Raw genomic sequence first — 20,209 nt, 5'->3', positions numbered from 1 at the left:
ATCGCAGGCGGAGCGGCGCGCGCACTGACCCGCACATGGTGAGAGCTCCGCGCGAGCCTTTTCTGTCCTTCATCAGCGTGGTGTGCTGCAGGGCTCTACACACTCGGCAAAGTTGAGGACTTTAGGATTTAGAAAGGAATCGATGGCTTTAAAATCCACGCTTTCTAGCTGTGTGTGTGTGTGTGTGTGTGTGTGTGTGTGTTGATGGTTTAAATATGATTCTTTTGAAAAAGGTGGTGGATTAATAAGAGAGCAGCGAGCTCTCCTCTAAGTGCAGTGAGGTAATTTTTGCCCGTAGGCGAGAAATCACTCTGGTAAAAACCACAGCTGATTTATAGCTCATAAAGACAACAGCTACATCCAGGCTGTTGAATAATCCAGGCGTGAATCTGAACTCATTAGAGCACAGAGAGAAGTTCGTTATTAAAACAGATAAGATATTTGGCATAAATATAGGTAATATTATCGTGTTAGATAGTGTAGATAAATCTATAATAAATAAAAATGCACAATCAATATTACCCAAATTTATTTACTCATCATCCCTATTGAAAATGTATTTGTCATTGCAGCCGTGCAGATCTGAACAGGTGGGAAACTGCACAGTAAATACATAACAAAAATAAATAGGAAATAAATATTTACCTGCGAACATTTTTATATATTTTAGTTTTTAAAACAACATGAATAATAATAATAATAATAATAATAATAATAATAATAATACACTACTAAAATACTGCGTTGAAACCCAGCCTGGGTTAAATGGCTAATTATTGTTCTGGTTATTATAAAAAGCCAAATACGGGCTCTTTTTTACTCAACACTGGTTTACAATTTTTTACTCAACGCTGGGTTGTTTTTTTTTCAGTTGTTTTATGCAATCCATTAAATAATCTATTATTATTATTATTATTATTATTATTATTATTATTATTATTGATGTTGTTGTTGTTGTTGTTGTTACGCAGGTTTACTATGTAGTTTTAGTTGTAGCAGCCCGCTAAACCTAAAGCGACACTTAGTAAATGGTAATAGTAAAATAAATTAGGCCTAATATCAACTCCAAAAGCAAAATAAAAAGTATTAGAAACTGTTTCGCTACAGGATGACAGGGTGGGTTTGTTCTGAGGGTAATCCCGCTGCAAGGGGAACATGTTGAACCCGTAACCGGCAAACAGAGCCAAATATTCGAGGCGTAATTCGTGTTAAATGAAGCGGGATATTAGAGCACAAACACTGGATATTGCGGTTATTTAAAGTCCATTTGTCTGTTTAATGACCGGAGTTGAAATCTAGAGACATCTTGGGAAAGTTGTTTTTACGAAATGTGACAGAAATAACTCTCAGATGATGCGGGGCCGTTTCTCTGAAACCTTATCGCTCGCGTAACCATGAAATAGCCCCGTTATTAAAACACTCGCACTGGGCAGTTAGTTTTAATATATGAGTCTGGCAGGAATTCAAGTGAACAATTTAGTGTCAGAAAATAAAGACTTCAAAGACGTTAAATAATTCTCCCAAATCATTGCTTTGTGTTTTATCTGATGTGGATCTGAAATTGTAATATTTGCTCTGGTGATTTTTAACAGATCACTGTCTCCTGTTTAAAGCGCTGTGTTTGGAGGCTGTGGTCGGGCAGGTAGGTGGGCCAGCTGCAGAGCCCTTATTCACTTAGAAAACTCTCATTTCCGTTCTCCGTCCTGAGAGCGTGTTTTGTGGCCTCTAACACGGGGACACATGTCAGAGCAGCTGATTAATAGGACTGGTTGTGATTATAGATCCATAAAACAGACTTTTTCATTAAAGGATCATTATGACGGTGCAGCAGGACCCCGGCTCAGGCCAGCCCAGCACTATATCGACGAAAGAAGACGTCTGAGAGCGCCGGTGGGGCATCGATCACGTGTCTGATTGTGTGGTCGTGTTTGGAAGAACGAGTGATTTGGGCTTTTGGATGTGAGGTCTTTTGACAAATGAGTCCGCCCTCAGCAGAGTGTTATTAGGGCTGCAGCTCGCAGCTCACACATGTTCCTTTAACTCCACTTTCTGACAGCTAACGCTAATTTCTGAGGGGGATATTGTGCTTGGCATTTCTGAAGGAAGCGAGTTCATGTGCATCTGTTTTCCAGCACTGACACTGAGGCAAAACCTCCCAGAGAAACCTCACTTCTAGAGTGAACAGACTAGTGCAGAGCAGTCTCTCTCTCTCTCTCTCTCTCTCTCTCTCTCTCTCTCTCTTCTACATATGGACATATGGTTTCTCCTTCAGATATGAAGGATTCCTCGATCAGGCCTCTACTGTCTGCTTTGTTAAACTCATGAACAGGGCATAACTCAGGGGGTCTCTGTTACAGTTTGTCACTGGCTGTCATTAAATGCTGCCTTCAGTCTAACAGGCAGGGTCGGGACACGTAGTTTAAATATATGAGTAAAAGTAGTGTTGCTTTGAAATATAGCCTAAAAAAAAATATTTAAAAATGTCCCTTAAAATTGTAAGTGAAACAGTCTATAAGAACAGTATAAGAACCTAGAAACCTATACAGCAAAAAGTCAGTGTTGAAAAATGAACATTTAGCACTCTATAACTCTCTGTTAAACCTTATAATATTAAAATGTAACACTCACAGTGTCTAACACTCATGATGTTAAAATGTTAACACACACAGGGTTGCTTTAACACCCAGTGTTAGCATTTAACAACACTGATTTAACACAATGTGGAAATGTAACACTCATAATGTAGGAAATGAACAATTGTTTATTGCAGTGTTGATTTAAGGGGGGGGGGGGGGTTGCTGTGTAAGTGTACTGCTATTCTCCAAGAAACATCTAAAACTCCAAAGTGAAGCATTTCAATTGGTGAGGCGACGTAACAGAAACGTATATAAATACATTTCAGTAAACTAGAAAAACCCTGTACAAATATTAGACCTGCTTGAGTTCACATAACAGGGAAAGTCACCTGTTACTGCCCACCTCTGCCTGTAGCTCTGTCTGTGTGTGTGTGTGTGTGTGTGTGTGTGTGTGTGTGTGTGTGTGTGTGTGTGTTGCAGTACATGGAGATTAGGGCACTGTCTCAAGTAGGATGTTCAAAATATAAGGGTCTATTTGCAGGTTGCAGATTTATGGGTCTCCTGTCTGGACAGGGAGGCCTGTTAAAAACAGCACATCACTTCAGGCCTGAATCCTGCACATGACGCACACGGGCTCCTAATTACAATCAGCTCTGGGCTGCTGAGCTTAAATGTGGTGTGTATTGGATGACTTTGGCAGCGCCGGAGCACTCCGCCAGAGGTGCATGTGTGTCTGTGCATGACAGACAGGAACCCTTTGATAGACCGTGCGAGGCACTACCGTCAGTGAACACGTCGAACACGTCTAACGTTGACGCGTTGCGCATGCGCTGTTTCTATTGCCGCGGACCGAGTAATTCCAATGGCAATCAAAAGAGAGCAATTAAAAACTGCCAAAGGTGTTACTGGCAGCTGTGTGTGTGTGTGTGTGTGTGTCGTCATGGCACCTCTAGGATAACAGAATAACAGAATCAGTTTGAGGTCGTGGGAAAAACGTTTTATTTAAAACAGACTTTAGTCTGGAACTTAACTTAAGGCCAGGGTTAAAATTAGAGCTTGATTATTTTATGTACTTATAACTACTTATAACTAAAGACAAGACATACAAACGGACCTGTGTGTGAGATGATGATTTAGCTTCCCATCGAGGGCGATTTAAGCCTTCCGTCGCTATCTTGGTCCAATTTATCTGGAATATTTCCGAAGTGTGTTTTGGCTGTTTGGCTGTTTTTTCATGAGCAGTGCGAGCCACGCTGTCGTGTGAACGGCCACGTGTTTTCATTTAGCAAAGTAAACATCAGACAGAGATTCATTAAAAACAGCAACCAAAGGAAATTGCTTTCGCAGTTGGGTGGAATTACAGTGAGTTAGTACAGTTTTCAAAGGCGATTCCTTTTGTCCCTTATTTCTCTGTAGGTAGAGTTAGAGGGTCACAGGTGAGAGGTGTGCAGGATTGCACTGAAGAAGTTGGCAGAGAACCCCAGAGTAAAAGTTCACTAAAAAAGTTCAGGCAAACGTTTGCAAATAAATAAAAACGCCATATATACAAATACGTAGAGCTATAGGGTTCAGTATGTTTTCCATATTGTGTCATCAACTGGACAGTGCATTTGATATTTGTTTATATGAATAAACGAAAACTAAAAGAGAACCTCTAAAAATAACGGGTGATTGATTGACTTATGATGGCCTGTATGGCGGTTCAACAGGTTCAGGAGGAAACTGGGGGCATAAACTCTATCACTATATATATATATATATATATATATATATATATATATATATATATATATATATATGCAACAGTCTTGTATCTTCAAAATTGCAACTTTACAGGAAGGGAACACTTTTTATTCCAGGTCATTCTACAATCTCACAATATTTGGTTAAGAAAAACACCCTGATCAAATGTAACACTATTATTATTATTATTATTATTATTATTATTATTATTATTATTATTATTGTGGTTGTTGTTGTAATTAATAATAATCTGAATTTACATAAGTTATGCCTGTTATGCCTTGTTGCTAAGGTCTGCATACCTTAACCTAAATGAAATGATTGTGCCAATTCCTCCTTGGCTCCCTGTTAACTTATTGTGGCCTGTGGCCTATCACCTTCAAAGTCAGCTTGAGCTGAAGTGGATCATGTTCTACTTCTAACATCTTCTGCCAGGCATGGAGTGTGAATTTATGGAAAGCACAGGATAAATTGTGGAAACTGTATCTGTCTCGCTGGAATGAAGATCAGGTGAGATCTACTGACTGGGCAGGGGCAATGTCGGAACCCCTGCAAGATCATCAGTCCATTGAATGAAGTAGGCTGCATGTAATGAGCTGTGCTCAATAAAAAAAATCTCATTGTAAATAAACCAGACACAAGTGCAGTTATGCGACGGCTGTGTAACCCCACTCTCCACATTTTTTTGCTGTTCCTCTTGGCCACTGCCAGCAGCTCTTCACAGACCTAACTCAATCTCTCACCCAGCCTGATACGAAGACACCATGTTGAAATGCAAGAGCCCAATTAATCAAACGATCAATTAATGTGGATGAGTGTTGGATCGTATTCACTCATGTTTTCCCCTGGGACAAGTCACAACATGCCTGGAATGAGGGGCAGACTGCCTGACACCTGAGTGTGTCCTAGAGAGTGCTGTGGGACGCTTGCAACGACAGTTCAGGGACCGGTATTGATGGCGTTTTTTAGAAAGTGTTTCATTTTTAAGAGAGTGTGAAATGAGAAGTTATACAGAAATCAGATAGAGTGAGAGAATGCATGAAATGGCTTGGCTTTTTTCCCCCTTCTCCCCCTCGGTGTTGCTCCTTTGCCCCCAGGGTTGCTCGGATTTCAGGCAGTGAGCTAATTGAGCACAGTGGCTACCCTCCCAGAGCCCCTCTCTCCAACCGGGCCGGTTTATGCAGCCCTGCTGACTCTGCTGTCAATGTCAAACGCTTGTTAGGACATCATCAATCATCAGCACTTAGGAATAGTCCTAGAACGAAAGGGGCAGGTGATACATGGAGAGATAGACCTTGCTGATTACAAATAGGCTTCCTACCGAGGAAGTACCAAACAGGGATTTGACTTGCACTGCTTTGAAAAATCAAAACATACTGGTCTGGATAATTGAATTAATCAGAAATCAGATAATAACTGAACTGACGGTAAAGGATGTTGCCGAGCTAATGACTGTGAGCGAACTTTGCACAACGGGCCTGCAGGGCATGAGGTTGCTCATTGGCACATCTGCCAGTCTAACAGACTCTTAAAGCTGTAAGCTGACAAAGTAGTATATCATGATGTTAATGGATAAGGGGGTCATTGTTTGTCATGTCTGCGGGTTGAGATTTTGCAACCATCCTGGGTGTCAAGTTCTTGACATATAAATAAATAAAAAATAGAGTCTCGGAAGGAAGGAGGAGGAGAGCTGTTCACATTTGGCTGAGGAATAGTTGCACTCTGTTCTACTTTATGTGCTACAATGCGACTTCCAGGTCAGCATGCATTTCTCACATTCAATCAGTAAATCTGCCACTTAGTTTTCTCATCTAATCTCAGACTCTCTGCCCTCCTCCCCCTGCTCCCTGAAGACAGCTGCCCATCTTCTATGTTCTCACCTCTTCTTGGATTTTGTTCGTCCCCCAGTAGCAACGCAGAGACGGTGTGTGAAAAAACGTCAAACATGTAATCAATACCATATTAATGTTCTCGAGTAGCAGAGGACATATTTTCTAAATGACAAAAGTTAAAGTTGTGGATATATATTTATATATACCAATCATCCATAACATTAAAACCACTAATAGTTGAATTAAAAAAAAACATTGGTTATTTCACAGTGGTTACAGTTACAGTGGCATCTGTCAAGGGAGATATACATATTAGGCAGCAAGTAAACAGTCAGTTCTCGAAGTTGATGTATTTAAAGCAGAATAATCTGAGACCTGTTTACACATGGATTATTTCTAGATAAGGCCAAGCCAGAAAATGCAAGTGTAAATACACCCAAGACACATTTAAGCCTGGTACAAATCTGATTACTCAAACCACTTCAGGAGGAAGTCTGAGGAACATTTGAGCCACATGTTATAGCAGTGTAAACACATCAGTCTCTTCAAGAAGCAATGGACAACAAAACCTCTCACAGTACAACTGAAATACCAGTAATAATTGCCACTCAACTGGAAATTTGCAAATTTTGTCACACACAGTGATTGGGTTTCAGTCTTACTAACTGGAGAAGCATTTGGCTACCGAGTGTACAGGATACAATCCAGATACTAGTCACATGAAGTGACCAGGTGTAAACGGGGTCAGTATGACATGGGCCAAATTATGATGGCTAGATGACTGGGTCAGAACATTTCCAAAACGTCTGATCTTGGGAAAGCAGGTCTCAGGCATGTTCTCTGTGTGCAGTGGTTAGTACTTACCAAAGGTGGTACATTGAGGCCCCACCTCGCTACTTACTGGACTTACAGAATCTGCTGCTAACATCTTGCTGCCAGATATGGGTCTGAGCTGTTTTGGCAGCATAAGGGGGAACTCTATAATACAATTTAATGTTATGCCTGAACAAGAACACAATTCTGTAATTACATATAATTTTGTCTGTAAATGTTTATAATTTTCTATGGTTTTCTAAGGGTTAACAGGAAACAGGAAAGGGCATTGCACAACCTTCTAATATGCTGTGAAAAAACAATTCCCCTGTTCTTTCTCTCTACATAATTGAGTCCTGATTCACGGTTTACATCTCTTTTCTATTTTCTTGTTCAAGTTCTCTCTCTCGCTCCTTCGCCTCCTGCTCCCTGATCTTGCCCCTCATGCACTTTGCAGGTTTGGATCAGTACTGGGAGGATGACTATAAACTTGATAAATGGTGTTGGGTTGGGATAGTGGGCCAGCTGTTCCTCATGCTTTTTGTCATCCTTCACAGAATCTGCTTCCATGTTCACACACTCGTTTGCCCTCATACCTTCTTCATGGGATCTGCGTCCTGAGATGTCGAGTTGAATATGTATTAAAGGGTTGCATTAGTCTGGCTGCCGTGACGCAGAACAGACAGAGGGAGCCCCCCTGCTGACAGATTGGTCACTGATTGGCTGGAGTTATTGCTGTAAAATGGTTGACTTCCATCCCTTGAAGCCAGTGGCATGAGCAGGGATGGTTTCAATTGGGGCACATGTGGTGTGGCCATTGAAAATGGATATCATAAAGCTCTCTGTCTTTTGTTGGCTTCATTCATGTGTCAGATAAATCCATCTGTATCGTTTCCTGTTTTGCTTTGACCTCCTTTTTCTTTCTAGATTAAATTGAATCTCTCCTTTCTTCTTTTTTTTCTTCTCTTGCAGGCCTGATGACATCATGTTCCAATATTGCTCCCCTCCCTCCCCATTCCTCTCTCTCCTCTTTCCACTTCTTCTCAGTTTTTTTCCCCATTCCCTTCTCTCTCCTCCTTTTTCTCAATCCCCTCTTCGGTGGACATCTCCCCATGACCCCTGCTACCACCTGGATGGGCGTCCACGCCACTGTCTGTCTGATTTCATCAACGCTGCCTATGGGGTTCCCGTCCGTGCTGAGGATTTGCTGCAAGGGACTGAAAGGAACATCACTACGCTGACGGACCTCCATAATCCCCATAACCTGACCTGCTGGACAGCTTCTGAAGATTCAGCTGCTGGTGACTGGACCTTTACTGTGCCCCTTGGCAGACGATTTGAGGTCACATATGTAAGCTTGCAGTTTTGCCAACAGGCTGAGCCTGCCAATCCATTCTCCATCTCCATCCTAAAGTCTATGGACTATGGACGCAGCTGGCGTCCCCTACAGTTCTATTCCAGTGACTGCATGGGCAAATTCGGCCTTCCCTCGCAGTCTGTTGCTCTGACAAGGCACCAGGAGACGGAGTCTCTATGTTCAGATCCGAGACCCTTGCAGAAACACCGTGGGGGAGTGGTTTTGGCCTTTTCCACCCTGGATGGACGCCCCTCTTCAGCTGATTTTGAATATAGTCCTGGGCTCCAGGACTGGGTGACTGCCACTCACATTAGGATAGTGTTCCACCAATCACAAGATACAACAGTGCAGCAGAAACAAAAGCCAGATGAGATGAATGGGTCTCGGACATGGAAGCTGGGGTCACAGGATGAAGGTGGGACTCAAGGTGAGAAAGTAAGAGGCGACAATGTTTTGAGGGTGGAAGAGACAGACCCCGAGGGCAAGAGTACAGAAACAAAGCGGCGCAGGAAAGAGGGCAAAACTGAAAAATCACTGAAGAGAAATCGCAACAAGAGCTCCTTACAAGAAAGGGGACACAACGTGACCCGCAAGCAGACAGAGACTCAGGAAGGCAGAGGCAAAGGGCGAAGTCGCAAGAAAGACGCACCCAACTGGAAGCCATGCCAGGATGGTGGGTGCGATTGGACAGTGGAAGGGCGGGGGCGGGGCTCTAAAGGCAGGGAGCTGAGGAGGAGAAGGAATAATGCCAGAAGTGAAAGGTCACGTTCCAGATTTAGGAACAAGGCCTCACACCACCTCTCTCCATCCGCGCTCTCAGCTCCACCCAGACTCCCTCTCGCTCTATCTGACATCCAGGTGGGCGGCAGGTGCAAATGTAATGGACATGCCTCCCGCTGTCGTCGTGACGACCAGGGTCAGGCAGTGTGCCAGTGTGAGCATCACACTGCAGGACTTGATTGTGATGTTTGTAAGCCATTCTATTACGATCGCCCATGGCAACGGGCCACACCCACCCAGGCACACCCGTGCGTCCGTGAGTTATGACTATGTGTTGTGTGTACGTGAGTCTTTGTGTGCATTATCTTGTGTCTGTTTAAATAGTGTTCCATCCATGTGTTAGCATGGAGCATATCAAGTATTACCAAGCCATACTTGTCTTTTTCTCATCTTGCCTATTTACTCACTAGTCCTTCTGTCTTCCTCTCTTACAGCATGTGAGTGTAACGGCCACACAACGAAGTGCCGGTTTAGTATGGAGGTGTTTCAGCAGTCCGGGCGGGTCAGCGGAGGAGTGTGTTTGAAGTGCAGGCACCACACAGCCGGACGCCACTGCCAGTTCTGTCAGAATGGATACACGCGTGACCACAGCAAGCCTCTCAGCCACCGCAAGGCCTGCCAACGTCAGTTTTTGTCTTTGTGTGTGTGTGTGTGTGGGGGGGGGGGGGGGGGGGGATGATTCCTTAAGAGGATCTTTTTTTATGCCCCCAAGGTATTCATCACAAAATAAATAACTATTACTTATTTTACCACCAAAAAATAAGCCCAAAAAATCACGATTTCCATTTTTAAAAATGCTTACCATTAATATTTTGTTACTTTGGGCTTGTTTAACTTTTGCATATTTTTAACAACAAATTACCATCCCCACAATTACTGTCATTACCGCAACAGCCAAGGAGTTCTGTAAGGAATTATTTAAAGCTTGTGCTTGTTTATGTTGTATCCATTGAAACAAAGATTGACGGGGTTCCTTCTGATCATGAGTAGGTTTCTGATGAAAAAGTATTTATTTGTATTTAAAGAGCTTCTTATATTTGCTGTTGAGTAGTGTTAGGGCATAGGGGGTTTTTGCTGAAAGAGGGGAGAATTATCATTATTGCAGCACATCATTACCAACACAAAATGGATTGTGATGATAATGACACCTGGTGATGGCAATGAGAGGTTTCTACTTTAGCATCAGTAACTGTTTTTTAGTCAATATGGGGAACAGCAGAGAGCTCTAGTGAATATAGAAAAAAGAAAAACCCTTGGAATTGCCAGTTGCAAAATAATTCTATTGGTCAGTCTTGGCCATCATTGAGTATTTTGGTTTTAAGCATTTTTAAGGTTATCTTGAAATAATTTAAACATTAAGAGAAAAAAGAACTCCCAATGAAATCACCCATAGATAAAAGTGTCACATTAATAAAAAGGCAAAATTCAAGGTGCACATACAAAACCTTTTTTTTATATGAAGTATGGTTTAGATGGACACTGTTGTCTCACAATGCAATGTAAAACAGAATAGGAGGAGCTACCCACTCTATAAATATGAGTATAAAGTCTATACCTTATAGTATTAATGTGTAGCACAGAAACACCCCTACTTTCACCACACATCACTTAGCCTTCAGAAATGTGTCACAGTTGACGAACAGGGTACTTTTTAGCTGTCTTGTTGTTTGAGTGTGCTGGGTGCTGGTGTAAGTGCTTGCATGTATAAATTAGGGAAAGGCTGAGAGAATGTGTCTATGTTATGGCTACACTGCAAGTGCTGGAATGTGTTCTGACATTTGGCCTTTGCTGTCATGACCGCGGCGTGCTTATAGGAACTTTCAATCCTAATATAACTCCAGGTTCACACTGTCTGTGTGCGGCCTTCATGTGCAGGCACGTTTGTGTCATGCTCCAGTATGTTTACACATAATTTATTGTGGAAGTCATATATGAAAGGCTTAGAAATCTATAACACCTACACAAATGAATTTCAGATTGTAAGAGCAAACACCTAAATATTTGAACTTAACGTGATAAAAATATTTAATAAATGCAGAATCAGGTAGATTTACATTTTGTTAATGTTGAGACTGGCCAGAATATTGGAAAGTGTTTAAATGTTTGCAAAGCTGCTGGAGTTTGTTTGAATGAGCACGGGCTGAGGCGAAACAGAGCTGCACAGTTATGTCTGCTGTTTGCTCTTTGCCACGTCATTGGGTTTCAAGGGGAAAAAGTTGTACAGGGGTCAACAGCACTCAAAGTGATACTAACAGTTACCTTTTATATCCTCTTTTGTCCCTCCTTCCTCTAGGCGTGTTTACCTTACTCTTTTCCTCCAGTTTACATTTAAACTTCATGGACTCTCTTGTCTCTTTTCTATTATGAGCTCTTCTCTTCTGAGCTCTTCTTTTCTCTAGGCTACTGTTCTCTCTTCTTCAGTGCTTATCTCTACTTTTCTCTTCTGAGCTTGCCTCTCCCTGTCCTAAGCGCTTCTCTTCTGAGCTCTTCTCTACTTTTCTGAGCTTGTCTCTTTTCTGTTCAGAGCTCTTCCCCTCTGAGCTCTTTTTTTCTCTAGTCTTCTTTTCGCTTCTTCTGAGCTCTTCTCTACTGTACTCTCCCTACTGTTCTCTTCTCTACTGTTCTCTTCTGAGCTTGCCTCTCTATCTCTGTCCTTAGCTCTTCTTTTCTGAGGTCTTCTTTTCTCTAATCTTCTGTTCTCTTTTCTTCAGAGCTCTTCTCTACTTTTCTGAGCTTGTCTCTTTTCTGTTCTGAGCTCTTCTTTTCTCTAGTCTTCTGTAGCTCTTCTCTACTCTACTGTACTCTCCCTACTGAGCTGTTCTCTTTTATTCTGTTCTCTTCTTTTTTCTCTACTCCTCTCTTCTAAACTAATTTGTTCTCTCTTCCTCTTAGCTCTTCTCTACTCTTCTGTTCTCTCATCTTCTAATCTCTTCTCTACTCTTCTGTTCTCTCATCTTCTAACCTCTTCTCTACTCTTTCGTTCTCTTCTCTACTGAGCTCTTCTCTACTCTTTTGTTCTCTTCTCTTTTAAGCTCTTCTCTATTCTTCTCTTCTACGCTCTTCTCTACTCTTCTCCTGTTCTTCCCTCTTCTGAGCTTATCTATACACTCTTTCTTTTGAGCTCTTCTGAGCTTCTCTCTTCTGTTCTCTTCTGAACTTTTCTATGCTCCTGTTCTCTTCTCTTCTGAGCTCTTGTCTTCTGAATACTTTTACACAATTATCTTCTGTGCTTTTCTCTACTCTTCTTGTTTTTCACCAGGGGTAAAACATACATGTTTTAGTCTTTTTATTTTTACTTCTTGTACTATCTACCAAAGCATCCTGTCTTTCTACTGTCTCCTTTAGCCTGTCAGTGTCATCCACTGGGAGCAGTGGGACATTGGTGTAACCAAGCTACAGGCCAGTGTCTGTGCAGGGAGGGGGTGATGGGCCAGAGGTGTAACCGCTGTGCTCCAGGATACAAACAAGGCCGCTCACCTCTCCGACCTTGCATTCGTGAGTACCACTAATACCCGTTAGATGATCTATGATCTTTGTACATCTTTGTTGTATTTCACTGATTATAAAAAAAAAACATGTACCCACACACATCTGTGCTACTGTCTTTGTATATATGAGTACAGTAAAAAAATAAAAAGTATTCCTCTCTCTTAGCCTTGTGCTCTGACAGGTACCTCAGAGTAGAAGATGCAAAGGTCCCTTAATCCTTCACCTAACTGAGTTTACCCTCATGTCCCAAAAGCTCTGAATGACTGAATTAGCAGACAAATATCTGAAGATGGAAGAAGTCTACCTAATAGTTCCCTCCTAGGTTCTCTTATTCCCAAACCAGGCACCAGCTGAGTGCTTAATCACAGATACAACCAGACACATTAGACGTTATCCACAAATTATGATCTCACCAGATAGAGAAAATTTGTTCTCTATTGTTTATCACTATTCAGTATGCCTTCCTCTTTTTGAAGTTGACTCACAGATAAGACTTTACATGAAGGAACACAGAATGCATGATAAAGATGTGAATTTGTCTGTAGAACCGTACTCTCCATAGTCTACACACAGGATTTCTGTGGATAATCTGTAGACAAACCTGATGATAAGGCTGCTAATCACTGGTTAGTTCAATTAAGACAAAGGTCCAGCAACCTCTCTTGTGAACACAAGCTGGAGCTCTGGCTTTCTCAAGATAAGAAGATGGTCATGAAACCAGGTCTTTGGTTAGTGAGTCTGTCATAGAATACTGTCAGTTGTTACAGTTTAGCAGTCAAGTGTTAGGTAAGCTGACGGTCTCCATGCTCAGTGGTCTCCAGCCATTCAAGATGTTGAGAAACAGATCAGTCATTCCAGTCCCAAACCTTCCGCAGATATGTGATGCAATTTAGTAACAACAGTGCCAAGAACAACAGAGCTAATTGCTGCAAAGCCTTGACTCAAGAAGTCATCTTTAAACTCCATAGGAGTTTAATGCTTTGAAATTATGTCTAATTTCATAATTGCATAACTGCATAATTTCTTGTAGCATAATTGCCCTGCTCATGATGGTGCCTTTTTTACCACCATGAGGGGACAATTATGCTGCCAGAAAGTATGTATAAAAGGACTATCAGCAGCTGTGGGCTACATATTAGAGAAGCAAGCTCGGGACCGGAAGGTCACCGGTTGTATACCCAAGGTGATGGTAAAAATACTGACACTGACTGTTCTTGGTCTCATTTTTTTATTTGTACTTTGGGTGTCCAGATCCTGTTCGCCCGCTAATCAGGCTTTGCTGGTTTTTCCAATGCTTTATTCTCACCATTGTGGGTCTTCTCGTGTTAATCCATGTGTATCACTTAGTTTTAATTCCAACCAGAGCTTGTGAGCCGGCAATGCTTTCAACTCTAGGCCCTGCATGCGTGAGACACCTGTTGCACCCCTCGCTAGACCTGGCGGACTCGCTCAAGCCATGGCACCCGCATAATTCTTCGTGGGTAAGGGCTCAGTGAAAGATGGACTTGTTTGTTGTTTTACCGGAGCTCAACTTGGCTGGGTTATTTATAGCAAGAGCAGCGTTCTCCCCTTCTCACCAGCAGGAAATGCCCTCGTCGTTCATCACTGGGAAACTGAGCTGGGCTGTATTATTAGCGTGACACCCAGAGAACCAGTGGGGGGTCTTTATTTTGCATAACACGGCCAGCCGTCTATAAGTGTGCAGAACATTTCTGGTACAGAACAGCAGAAGCGAAGCAATACGTGCTATTCTTTTTACAAGGCCCTGGTTGCTGCTAGAAGCAAAGTCTGTGGTCCCAGAGGTGAAGGGGTCATAAATGAACGAAGGGTATGGTAGCTGCACTTCTATAATGGCTTCATACACATCCTTATAAAGTTTAGGGTGTGGAGTAGCGAGCGTAGTGACTTGATGCATGTGCAGTTTGAGGAGGCTACAGATGAGGGGGGGAAGGGGGATAAGATGTCACTGCCCCAGTTGTGTCAGAGACGTGGGTGAACGGGCAGGACGCTGGGGTAATATATGGCAGGCCCGGTGCAGACCTTTCTTGGCCAAACTGTATGTGTGTGAGTAAGGAACATGGACAGAGAGAACTCCCGCACTGAACTCTGAAGGACTGAAGGACCACACGTGTAGAGAGCATCTGGATACACACATACACACACACACACACACACACACATATTGACAAGCATACACTGGTCAATGGCATAAGCATTCCACATGCACTGAGGGTCAAGGGGGGAAACCACACACATTGCACACACATCTCCTCATTCTGGCATCATGCGAAGACACTCACGATCAGTATGCACTAATGAGCCACAACTGGGATTAGAGAGCACACATAGTAGAGGTGTGCGAAAGGGGAAAGACAAACTCAAAGGCACACAAATAAACTTGTCACTCATTCTCTCTCTCTTTCTCTTCCACCTCAGGCATCCCGGAGGTTGCTCCACCAACCCCAGTTTACCAGCCACAGTACAGCAGAGGTGAGGTCATGTTAAAACTGTAATTGACAGAAACCATGTAAGAAGCCTATAAGCACAAACAGTTCAGTGAGTTGTCAGTTTGTTCAGCCACTGCTTCTTGAAGATGTTTGATTTTTGGTGAACTACTGCCACCTTGTGGAGTCTTATAGTCGTTATTATAACTGGATTTCTCAAATATTCATTTCCACGGATCATCATCTGATCGTAGGTGATTAGCTTTAACATCCTTCCCTGTCCTTTCACTCTCTTCCTCTCCATTTCTGTCTCATTTTTCTGTATCATCCTCATCTGTCTTTCATCTTCACATATCTCAGGTGAGGAATGTGTCTCCTACTGCCAGCCTTCTCAAGTCAAAGTCAGAATGAACCTAGAGACCTTCTGCCTCAAAGACTATGGTGAGTAAATTCATTGTCCACAAAGAATAATATGTCCATTGTCCATAATAAAAAATATGCTGTAGGGTCTAGCTATCATTGGAACACCATCCTGACTGCAATGTCTCTTTCTCTTTATCAGTTCTGAAGGTCCAGGTTAGAGCTAAGGAACGCTCTGGCCCCTGGTGGCAGTTCTCCATGTGGGTGCAGTCAGTGTTCCGTGTTGGGTCATCACAGGTTCGGAGAGGCCTTCAAGCCGTTTGGGTTCCTGATCGTGACCTGGGCTGCGGCTGCCCTGCCCTTCAAGTAGGCAGGACCTTCCTCCTAATTGGTGCAGAGGAAAACAGGAGAAGTTGGGCCCCGGGAGAAAAGCGCCTGGTTGCCGATCGCTCCACGATGGCCCTGCAGTGGAGAGAACACTGGAGTCCCAAATTAAGGGGATTTCGTGGGCAGGACAGCAGAGGGAAGTGCCCTCCAAATACAAACTCTACAACACGAGCACAGTCTCACCTACACGCACATGAGGAATACATACCACCTCATATTCAGCAACTGCAGTCCAAGCTGTATCCTTTGCCACACATTCACCACAAACCGTCGGCAGAGCCTGAAGAAACGGTCCCCACTCACTCAGACAATAATACTCCTGGCACACATGAGGACACCACACACACTTATGACATGATGGAAGGACGTCTTAGTGAACCTAGAGAACGTTCTGTTCAAAATGTTCTACACGGTGACGGATTCCACGCAGAGTTGTCACTACAAGATACCCAGAATTCCTTACAGGAATCCCAAAATAAAGCATCTGAGGCTCCTGAAAAAACAAGTCCACCAGATATGCATCAGTATCTTCACACCCCGACAGCTTGCCCAACATGGTCACCAGGGCCCTCTGCCATGTATGAACAGAAAGAAGAGAGTTCAGCAGAAACAGAGAGAGGGAACTAAACAGCTCTTAAATCATGGGCAGTTATGTAGTGGGTAAAACATATCTGTAGTATGGTTCCAAATGCGAGCTAGAACATGCATACATCTAAAAGCTTTGTGTTGAAGATTTAAGGCTTTTACTGCAGAATGTCTATTTAACAGCCCACTTACCTGATTGTATTAAGTTAGAAGTGCAGTACAGTATCAATACATTTTCATAATCTACACTATATGTCAAAATGTTTGTTGACACCCCTTCTAATGAATGTGTTCAGCTACTGACACAGATGTGCAAATGCATACACACACAGCTTGTCCTTCAGCGAAGCCCCTGTAAAGTATTGGCAATGTAAGTATTGCTTATGCCAGGCATAGGCTAGGGGTGTATAAAGCCCCCAGCATTGAGCTGTGTGTTTTCTGAAATGATGGTGCTCCATCTAATACTTTTGGGATGAGTTGGAGAGTTGGGGATGAAGTGGGGTGGTGATCAACCAACATCCTGACCTCACCAATGCACTAGTTGCTGAATGAAATCAAATCCTCACAAATCCTTACTCCAACAAAAGCTAGATAAACTTTTGTCAGTACCCTTGATTTCGGAAGAAACAATACATGAGCAGGTGTCCAAGAACTTTTGTCCATGTAGTGTATATATTATGAAATAATGTACATATCAATTATTATTTCTATATTTATTCTGGCTTCATAGTGGGCAGAATAATACTGTTGTGTTCTCCTCCTGGTGCTCCAGAGAAAAAAACATTACTATCCCAAACCTACAGGACAGGAAAAAACACAGGTTTCAAAATAGAGTGCTGGGTGCTGTTTGCCCTCGTATGAATTCCTAAATTTGTGTACACTGAATAACATTACATCTTAAATCAAAACCTAAAAAAGCAACTAAGGGACCCAACCTGATTCTACATGCTAAAAAAAGATAAAATGCTGGTGAAAACCTAGCAGTGCTTTTCAAGTGTGGACATTGCTACCACTGAGAGAGCTACGAATTCTGCTCTCTATCAGAAAGGTCTTTAAAAGAATGCCAGGTCATCTGTCTGTGAGCTGAAGCTTGAGCTGATGCAGAGTTGGGTCATGCACCAAGACAATGATTTAAAGCACACAAGCAAGTCTACCTCACATTGGTTAAAAAATAGGACATTTTTGGTGTTTTCACAGTAAAAAGAAAATTCTGAATCCAGAAACACTTTCTCTAAGAACACTCTCTCTAAGAATTTGGTGTGGCCCAGAGAACTGACCTCAATCACCTGCATGGCTAACAACCTTCTCCAATTAAAATGGCTCCTTGTTTGCAGGTGCTCATTCACTGTGAAATGCCATGACTCTAGAAAGTGCTGCTTTAGTGTTTGTAACCAAGGACAATAAGGAAAGGCACTAAATGGATTAACCTAGGTTCTACCATAAAAAATGTGTGCAGAAAAGAGCTGTTAGAAATTTCACATTGATTCACGGTTTGTATGAAATTCTTCTGTGTGAAAGCAAATCCGTGATAATGAGCCCCTCTCTCCAAAACAATTATTGGTCCTGGGTGTGGACTTGTGTATTTGGGACAAGTGTGAAAATGCCCTCAAACCCCTGTAATGGTCCAATCAAACCCCTAGCGTGAACCCTATTGCAGTCCTGTGGCCTATTGCAGACCTGAAACATGCAGTTCCTACTCAAAGGTCTGTAAATGTCACTGAGCTGATACAGTTCTGCAAGGAGGGTGGGCTAAAATCCCTGTACGGCATGTTGTGAGACACTAATTAACAAGTACAGAAAGTTTTCAGTTGCAGTCACTGCTGCTGAGGGGTTGTAACCAGCTATTAAAAGGAAGTGGGCCACAGCTTTTCACACAGAGGGACTGGGTGTTGAACATCTTTTCTTAATTAATACATAAACTGTCTATCACATTGTTGTGGTATTTGTTTTTTTCCCGCAGCGTCTCTTTAATGCATGATTAGCTTTTGGTTTCATATGTCATTCAGCTGGAGCAAACACTTTTCTATGGCCCTATAAATACATAATTATATTTGATATATAGATATATTTGATTTACCATCTGATTATCAGACTTGATAGCATTTTCTACTGTTTTCTACCCAATTTCATAGCATATGCCATTCAGGGGCTTTGGTGTAGAATTTATAGTACTTATGGTTTAACTCTCACCAAGCTTGATAGTATGCAAAAGATGACAGAGTGACCTTGAATGACCATTTCTGTGTATCTGCAATTATCCTTATTATTTGCTCGCCATTATTAATACAGCTCTGTCATGAACTGCTACAACTGGCAGGCCAGTTTTTGGTGCCTAGACAACAATGACATTTTACTGCACCCACTCAAATGTAGCAACATGGCTTAAATATGTTATGAATTGTCATAAGACATTTTATCTTTAAACTAGTCTATGTTTAAGGGAAGAACATGGTGGATAAACTGACTGAAATGCTACCTATTTGTGAAGGGCCTAGGTAATCTAGAAGGAGACCAGGTGTTTTTAGTTTCTGGGCTTAGACATGAGATTTATGTACCCATATATTGCAATGTGAGCAGTATCTGTAAAAGTAGTGAATCACATGATACTTTTACAGCTTCATTTCAAGTCTTATTAACTGTGAAATCTTTTCACTTGCATCACTGAGTAGGCATACTGTGTACATGGTATATGTGCCTGACTTTCTGTGATCAAAAATGGAATACATTTTTATTTATTGTAGCTGTCATCTTATACATGTAATGTGTGTTAGTTTCTAATACACGTTTGAACTTAATCTGACCATGATTAAGGTAGTGGCAATTATTTTGAATGTTTGTACTCACTTCAGCTGGGAACAGCTGATCTCACAGAGGTTCTTTTGTCTGATTAAACATGTATCTTCAGCTTGTCTGTTGTTGTGAGCCATTTCCTAAAAATTCTGTGAAAACATGACATGGTTCGGTCACTAAGTGGTGGAAAATGTCCACTTCAAACCGTGTTTTCACTGCAGTTTGTGGAATGCCCTATGCCATTACATAATAACAGGAGGCATATGTCTTTGAAAAGACCATGAAGGGATTGGAACCTGCTGTCTTATGACATTGAAGCATCTGTTACTGTCCCCCTGCCAAAACTCATACCACAGCTTTCACACTTCCTAAATCTGTAATTACCACTGTTGTCAATCCAATGTTGAGGGCACTCTAGAAATGGTTGAAATGATGGCATCCTAAATACTACAGCTTCATCATGATTACTTCAACTGCTGTGCTTCCATGTGAGGACCAGTTATGGTGACTTCAGCCTCTGCCAGCTTTAATTTATTATTAAAAATGTATGATTTTACAATGCGAGAGCACTTACATCTTCCTCTTATAACATATGTAACGCACTACCTCACAATAAAAATATGCTAATTTGCATTTAAAGTTGCCAAACAATGAATTATGACGATTTTTAGTATTTCTTGAGTATATTTGAGTATTTTTTTTACTCTTGTCAATGAATGCAATCAAATCCTCATAGCAATCCTGTCAGTTATTTCACAACTATTTTTAATACTCTTGAGTTCAGAAAAACAATGAATGAGCAGGCGTCTCAATACTTTTGTCTATATCGTGTATGCCAGTTCCATTTATTGAACTTTCATTTTTCAAATATGCCAAGGAAGGCTGACATTCTAGTGTGTGTGTGTGGGGTGGAAGAGGCATGTGTGTATTCATTTCCCATGTACACTCACTAAAAATAAGGTAGACACTATAGAATAGTCTATAGAACACAGAACACAGTCTAGACACAGAGAAAAGTAGGCCTACATGGGTATCAGACAAAGAGCCTCACTT

The 20,209-nt window shown here is 41.9% G+C and overlaps 1 protein-coding gene across 1 annotated transcript; it reads left to right on the top strand.

The window, feature by feature from the left end:
• The first annotated feature begins 16 nt into the window (after nucleotides 1-16).
• Nucleotides 17-16,408, top strand: ntn5 (netrin 5). Its single transcript, XM_072688052.1, has 8 exons — nucleotides 17-38; nucleotides 7,937-9,357; nucleotides 9,536-9,724; nucleotides 12,447-12,596; nucleotides 15,027-15,080; nucleotides 15,395-15,475; nucleotides 15,597-16,169; nucleotides 16,212-16,408. The coding sequence occupies exons 2-8, from the start codon at nucleotides 7,950-7,952 to the stop codon at nucleotides 16,406-16,408; spliced, it is 2,652 nt and encodes an 883-aa protein (XP_072544153.1). The 5' UTR covers nucleotides 17-38; nucleotides 7,937-7,949.
• The last annotated feature ends 3,801 nt before the right edge of the window (nucleotides 16,409-20,209 follow it).

This window comes from Salminus brasiliensis, chromosome 9 (assembly GCF_030463535.1).
Source record: "Salminus brasiliensis chromosome 9, fSalBra1.hap2, whole genome shotgun sequence".
NCBI lineage: Eukaryota > Metazoa > Chordata > Actinopteri > Characiformes > Bryconidae > Salminus > Salminus brasiliensis.
This window is presented reverse-complemented; position numbering and strand designations above follow the sequence as displayed.